The sequence below is a fragment of the Babylonia areolata genome, chromosome 34, assembly GCF_041734735.1.
Source record: "Babylonia areolata isolate BAREFJ2019XMU chromosome 34, ASM4173473v1, whole genome shotgun sequence".
In the NCBI taxonomy this organism is placed as follows: Eukaryota; Metazoa; Mollusca; class Gastropoda; order Neogastropoda; family Buccinidae; genus Babylonia; species Babylonia areolata.
Genome location: NC_134909.1, coordinates 9,694,016 through 9,701,515, shown reverse-complemented (window position 1 = coordinate 9,701,515; position 7,500 = coordinate 9,694,016). Strand labels below are relative to the sequence as shown.

General features: G+C 41.6%; 1 protein-coding gene across 1 annotated transcript in view; it reads left to right on the top strand.

Moving 5' to 3' along the window:
• LOC143277376 (chitin deacetylase 7-like) overlaps window positions 1-7,500 on the top strand; it is a 22,922-nt gene that overhangs the window by 2,910 nt on the left and 12,512 nt on the right. Inside the window, exons 3-4 of the mRNA XM_076582159.1 lie at window positions 2,521-2,766; window positions 5,545-5,659. Of these exons, the coding sequence (XP_076438274.1) occupies window positions 2,521-2,766; window positions 5,545-5,659 (361 nt within the window). The remainder of the gene's footprint in view (window positions 1-2,520; window positions 2,767-5,544; window positions 5,660-7,500) is intronic.

Sequence of the window (7,500 nt, the reverse complement as noted above, 5' to 3'; positions counted from 1 at the left end):
AGAGGCGACGTTAACAGCGTTTCATCCCAATTACCATCATCAAAATATTGCAAGCGGAACGCTCTTATAAGGAAGAGGTGAATGTTGACAAAGAATACCACAGTTCTGACGACGGAAGCTAAAGGTTGGGTCATTGAGACACCCACTGGACATCCGAGGGGTCTGTGTAGAGAAGAGAGGACTGGCCGTACTGAGTGAGTTAAAACCCCTTCAGTGCTAGGGAGCTGAACAGTTGAAAGTGGCGTTTCGTGTCAGAAAACAATATCCAAAACGATAAGGCTAAAACTGGGAAAACGATTTGAAGATTTTTTTTTTTTTTTTTCAAACAAGAGAGTCAAGGCCTTCAAGACACTTGTGATACACTTTTTAAAAAATCCAAGCTTTTTATGTATTGAGTATAATTTCAAAATGTAATGTTTAAGATAAGAAAGATCAGTTTAAAGCAAATTAAGTCCCCTAGCATTAATTACAGAGTAATTTCCCTTTTTTTACTATCTGCACCAAAATGTTTGCAAAATAAATAAAACTTCCATGCTTAGCAAAAGAAGTTCCTGTTTGAACAAAATATGATAACAATGACTGCTTTTGTTGTTGGGTCAGAATATCAGATCAAAGTGCCAAGTTTAGAGAATACAAAAAATATAAATATAATAACAGTACATGCAGTTTGCATATAATTAGGCTTCATTATTTTTTTTTTTTGTGCCCATCCCTGAGGTGCAATATTGTTTTAAACAAGATGACTGGAAAGAACTGAATTTTTCCTATTTTTATGCCTAATTTGGTGTCAACTGACAAAGTATTTGCAGAGAAAATGTCAATGTTAAAGTTCACCATGGACACACACACACACAGACAACCGAACACCGGGTTAAAACAGAGACTCACTTTGTTGTCACCTTCAGTTGAGGTTATAACATCGCATTGACTCAATTTCGTTTCGTATATGTATATTTCGTTTCTTCTTTTTTTCTTTTTTTTTTTTTTTTTTTTTTTTCTCTTTCTTTCTTTTTCCTTCTTCTTACCTTCAGTTGAGGTTATAACATCCCATCGACTCAGTTTGGCTTTTTATGTTTTATTTCTTTTCTTCTTCTTCCTTTTTTTAAAATTTTTTACCTTGAGGTTACATCCCATCGACTCAGCTTCGCTTTCTTTTCTTTTTCTTTTTTTAATTTGAGTTGAGGTTAACATCCCGTCGACTCAGTTTCGTTTTTTATATGTTTTATTTCTTTTCTTTTTTGCTTTTTTTTATAACTTTGAGTTGAGGCTAACATCCCGTCAACTCAGTTTCGCTTTTTATATGTTTTTTTTTGTTTGTTTGGTTGGTTGGTTGGTTGGGGGTGTTTTTTTTTTTTTTTTTTTTTTTTTTTGCTTTTTTTTATAACTTTGAGTTGAGGCTAACATCCCGTCAACTCAGTTTCGCTTTTTATATGTTGTATTTCTTTTCATCTTCTTTTTTTTTTTTTTTTTTTTTTCCTTCTTCTTACCTTGATTTCAGGTTAACATCCCATCGTCTCAGTTTCGCTTTCTCCAGTTTCGCTGTAAATGTCAAGTTGTTCGTAGCTGTAATCTCGTAGATTCCGCTGAAGCACTGCCTGACGCTAACCCTCCAGCATGTTAATGGTTTATCTTTCAATAAACAACGAAAGCAACGAACAGGTTGGGGTTCGGGGGATGGGTGCGGAGGGGGGGTGTGGGGCGTGGCCAGCTGATTAATTAACTCACTCAGTACGGCCAGTCCTCTCTTCTCCTCTACATTGACCCCTCGGATGTCCAGTGGGTGTCTGAATGACCCAACCTTTAGCTTCCGTCGTCAGAATTGTGGTATTCTTTGTCAACATTCACCTCTTCAGTATAAGAGCCTTCCGCTTGCAATATTTTGATGATGGTAACTGGGGTGAAACGCTGTTAACGTCGTCTCTTTCGCCGTTCGTATGGAGAGAGTTAAACCCGTTCGGTGTGGTATGTGCTCTAATGAGATGGCTGGGACCACACAGTCAAGTGTCATCCACTTCATGGATGATCGAATTTCCTGACCAACACTGAAGGTGTCTGTATCTCTCAGCCTGGTTGACGCCGGGATAATACTATCATGAGAGCAACAGCGTCTTACCGGTGCGCCCTAAACCTACATGCCCCCCCCCCCCCCCCCCCCCCCCACACACACACACACACACCAGAATCTTCATCCCCTGGTACATCATGCATTCGTCGTCATCGAAAGATAGATTTAAAAAATAATAATCTTGGACACACACACACACACACACACACACACACACACACACACACACACACACACACACACGAAGTTATGATGTATCAGTCCGCTGACCAAAACACTGATCTGAAACGTTCGTGTTCTGTTTTCCCCCATCCCCATCCCCACCTCCCACCCACCCCACGCCACACCCCAAACGCCTAACCCCCACCCACCATGCCCCCCCCCCCCCCCCCAATCCCCACCCCACCCCCACCCTCACCCCCCTTCCCCTCTCCCAACCCACTTGCCACGCCAAGCCGTGCGCAAGGCGCTCATCGGTGCAGGCGTACCCGAACAGACCATCCTGGGTGTGCGTGCACCCAACCTGAGACCCGGAGGTTTGAACGAGTTCATGGCCTTGGCCCAGGAGAAGTTTCTGTACGACGCCAGCTGTTCCACGGGAGGCACTGACAGCGAGCAGGCCCAGCTGTGGCCCTATACCTACGACTTTGCTCCCGGACCCAAGTGTGACAACGGAGACAGTCCTCAACAGGAGTTTCCCGGTGAGTCTTCGCCATCCATGTATGTACCGTATTGCATTGCTCTTTTTTTTTTCTTTTTTTTTTGTTGTTGTTGTGCGCAACCGATTTCTCTTGTGTGTGTGTGTGTGTGTGTGTGTGTGTGTGTGTGTGTGTGTGTGTGTGTGTGTGTGTGTGTGTGTGTGTGTGTGTGTGTGTCTGTGTGTGTGTCTGTGTGTGTGTGTGTGTCTCTGTGGTGTGTGTGTGTCTGTGTGTGTGTGTGTGTCTGTGTGTGTGTGTGAAATTTTGGCTGCTCTCTCTCCATCCCAAGAAGAGCACGTCGCTACACTGTCAGCGCCACCCTTTTTGGGGGGGTGGAGGGGTGGAGGGGGGGGTTGTTGTTGTTTTTGTTGTTTTTCTTCTGTCTGCAATTTTATTTGTTTTCCTATCGAAGTTGATTTTTTTTTTCACAGAATTTTGCCAGGGACAACTCTTTTGTTGCCGTGGGTTCTTTTACGTGCGCTAAATGCATGCTGCACACGGGACCTCGGTTTCTCGTCTCATCCGAATGACTAGCGTCATAGTCCGAATGACTAGCGCCCAGACCACCACTCAAAGTCTAGTGGAGGGGGGAGGGGGGAATACTGGTGACTGCCGGTGTGATTCGAACCGTTCACCGCACACCGCTCAGATTCTCTCGCTTCCTAGGCGGACGTGTTACCTCAGAGCCGACACTCCTCTCGTGTTCGACTATGACCAACAGAACAGCAGAGGAGGCAACTGCTGTCCCGACTATCTGGGCTAGAATTTGATAATAGTGCAGAGTGTCTTTCCCAAGTTACATTCCCCACTCTCTCGGCCAAGAGGGTTTTAGGGCAGTCGGCGTTGGGGATGGTTTCCCAAAGGCCAACTAGCCCCCAAGGCTGCAGCACTAAGAGCCAGTGCAATTTTGCCTCCAAGTTTGAGAGTCATAGTCCTTCGCAAAAGACCTAACCTGTAAATGATTTTCCATTGTAATAGAGAAACTATTGATAATACAGCTCTCATTTCTGCTGCTGGCCCAACTGTTAACTTTCGTCGATCTCTGAGTGTTGGGCCGTATGGGTGAATTTAACAACCTGTTAGCATTTCGCACTCAAGGACAAGTTGTTCGTGGCTGTGGTCTTTTTCGTGAGGGGTGGTGTGTGGCCGAGGCGTTGGTCCTGTGAGAGTGCTGGGCCAGTCTACGGCTTACAAATAGGTTGAAGAGTCCCGTGCGCCGAGTCCCTAACTAATAAATTGTCCTTGTAGCAGTGAGACGTGGCGAGAGTCCCAAACAAGAGGTTCCTGATTAGTCTTGCCATGTTCGGCTTAGGCTGAGAAGTCCGTCCGTGCTACCGAGTCGCTCACTTATAAATAGATTTATAATTCGGTGCGGCGAGTCGCTTATGAAAATATTTATCATATAAGTCCGTGCAGCGTTGAGTCACTTCCTTGCAAATAGATTTATACTCGGTGTGGTGAGTTATATAGACAGATACATTTATTTATATTTATTTATTTATATGTACATAAACATATAGATCCATGTGGTATGGTATGTTACTGTTCTATGTGTATTATTTCAGGTGAGGGGTTTAGAGTCCATTATGGGGAGCTTGCGTCATATAAGTAGTAGTAGTAGTAGTATCGTTATTATCATCATTATGATTATTAATTATCATTGACTGGTGGTAGTAGTAGCAGTAGTACTAGGAGTAGTAGTATCATCATCATCCCTACTATCATTATCATCAACATCATCATTACTACCATCATCATCATCATCATCGTTGCTATCATCATCATCATCAAAATTACTGTCATCATCATCATCAATAAGAACAACATTTTCATCATCATCATCATCATCATCCATCTTACAACGGTGTCACTAACAGCTTGCAGGCAAGTGGCAAGTAGTAGTAATAGTATCATCATCATCATCGTAATCATCATCACCTCCATCATTATCATCATCATCACCTTCATCATTATCATCGATCTTACAGCGGCATCACTAACTACTTGCAGGCAAATGGCAAATATCAGTATCATCATCATCATCATCATCATTACTATCATCATCATCGTCATCATCATCATCACCCATCATACAGCAGGTTACTAACTGCTTGCAGGCAAGTGGCAAATAGTAGTAGTGGTAGTAGTAGTAGTAGTAGTAGTAGTAGTATCATCATTGTCATCGTCATCATCATCATCATTTTCATCTATCGTACAGAGGTGTCACTCACTGCCTGCAGGCAAGTGGCAAGTATCATCATCATCACCATCATCATCATCATCACCATCATCATTGCTATCTTATCATCATCATCACCATCATCATCATCACCATCATCATTACTATCTTATCATCATCATCACCATCATCACCATCATCATTGCTATCTTATCATCATCATAACCATCATCATCATCATCATCATCATCCATCGTACAGAAGCGTCACTCACTGCCTGCAGGCAAGTGGCAAGTATCATCATCATCATCATCATCATCCATCGTACAGAAGCGTCACCCACTACCTGCAGGCAAGTGGCAAGTATCATCATCATCACCATCATCGTCATCATCATCATCATCATCCATCATACAGAAGCATCACCCCACTGCCTGCAGGCAAGTGGCAAGTACCATCATCATCATCATCATCACCATCATCATCATCATAACCATCATCATCATCCATCGTACAGAAGCATCACTCACTGCCTGCAGGCAAGTGACAAGTATCATCATCATCATCATCAATCGTACAGAAGCGTCACTCACTGCCTGCAGGCAAGTGGCAAGTGCTGGTGGCGGACCTGGAGTTTAACGGCACCAAGTGTGCCTCCCCAGCAGCCTGCACGAACATCGCCACCCAGAGGGATGCCTTTGACCTCTTCTACACCAGGTGGGCTCGCTTGGGTAGTGGGTGGGAGGGAGGGGGGGTAGGGGCGTGAGGAGGTGGGATGGGGGAGGCGATTTAGCTTTTGTTTGCCTGCTGTTTAGAATATCTGTTGTTGTTGTTGTTGTGTGCGTTGCTTTGTTGTTGCTGTTGTTGTTGTTGTTGTTGTCTTGTTTTGTTGTTTTTGACTCACTTGTGTAAACAAAGTGAGTCTATTATTTAACCTAGTGTTCGGTTGTCTGTGTGTGTGTGTCCATGGTAAACTTTAACATTGGCATTTTCTCTGCAAATACTTTGTCAGTTGACACCAAATTTGGCATAAAAAATAGGAAAAATTCAGTTCTTTCCAGTTATCTTGTTTAAAACAATATTGCACCTCTGGGAAGAGCACAAAAAATAATAAATAAAAAAAAGAAGCCAAATTATATGCAAACTGGATTTACTTCTTTTTTTCCCCCTAAACTTGGCACTTTGATCTGATATTCTGACACAACAACAAGAGCAGTCATTATCATCATTTTTTGTTCAAACAGGAACTGCTTTTGCTAAGCATGGAAGTTTATATTTATTTTGCATGTCTTTGGTCCAGATAGTAAAAAAGGGAAATTAATCTATAATTAATGCTATGGGGCTTAGTTTGCTTTAAACTGATCTTTCTTATCTTAAACATTACATTTTGAAATTATACTCAACACATAAAAAGCTTGTGTGTTTTACTCTCAGTGTACAGGGCTTTCACTATGTTCATTCGGCCAAGTGGTCTTTTTCGGAAAATATTAAAATCAATACGACGAGTAGACTTTATAGATCTGTTGGCTGAGCCATGAAGGTCATGGGCAAAAATCAATTCTGTACACGTATTTATACATATTCAAAGCGTGTGCTCACATTCTTCGTGAACGCGAACGACGCCATTTTGTTTCAAGTTGTTGACCTGCCCGTTCAATCTTATATTCAATCGACAATGCACGATAACATGTAATAGAAAGTTGGAGAACGAGACCGTTAAATATTTATTCAGAGAAAGATTTGTGAACGCCTCATCACTTACTGGATTATGCCCCAAACTGCCATAAAAATATCCACAGAATCAGTCGGAATTCACAGTTTAAAATAATAAACCATGAGAATTAATACCCTTGAATTGATGAAACGTAAAAATTTCCAGCCTTGACTTTTCTCGAAATGAAGTCCTTTTCACTTCATATGACGTTTAAAAGTATTTGTACTTGGCTCTACATGTTATAAGTTTAACAAAATACTCAATTTTCATACCAACTTTAAAACTATAAAACTAGAATAAACATAAAAGAAAAATTGAATCAACCGTGTCAACCAGGTGTAACTAAACTTGTACATCTATCTTGATCTGGCGAAAACGGCTAAGTGTTGCATTGTGGTTGCGGCGATAGCCACGTCTCCTTTACCGCAGACTTAAAAAGAATTTTTAATTGCCCTTAAAGATTTTTCTTGAATGCCCAAGATACACCAGAACAATATGATTCAAACAGCGTTCTTACTGCGAATACCGCAATCGATTTATCGCCCTTTAAAAAAGCATGTTTAAATATTATATTTTTGAACGTCAACTGAGGAGGCACGATAGTGTAATGGGTAAGACAGTTTCTTCTCACCCGAACACCCGGGGTTCGAATCTCCAGTTAGGACTTTTTCTTTTTCTTTTAACCCGAATCTTTACAATAACAAATACAGAACACATTTTAACGAATAGACCATTTTTTTTAAGTGTATCACAAGTGAGTCTTGAAGGCCTTGCCTCTCTTGTTTGTTGTTATTGTTGTTGTTTGTTTCGTTTTGGTTTTTGGTTTTTTTTGTTTGTTTGTTTT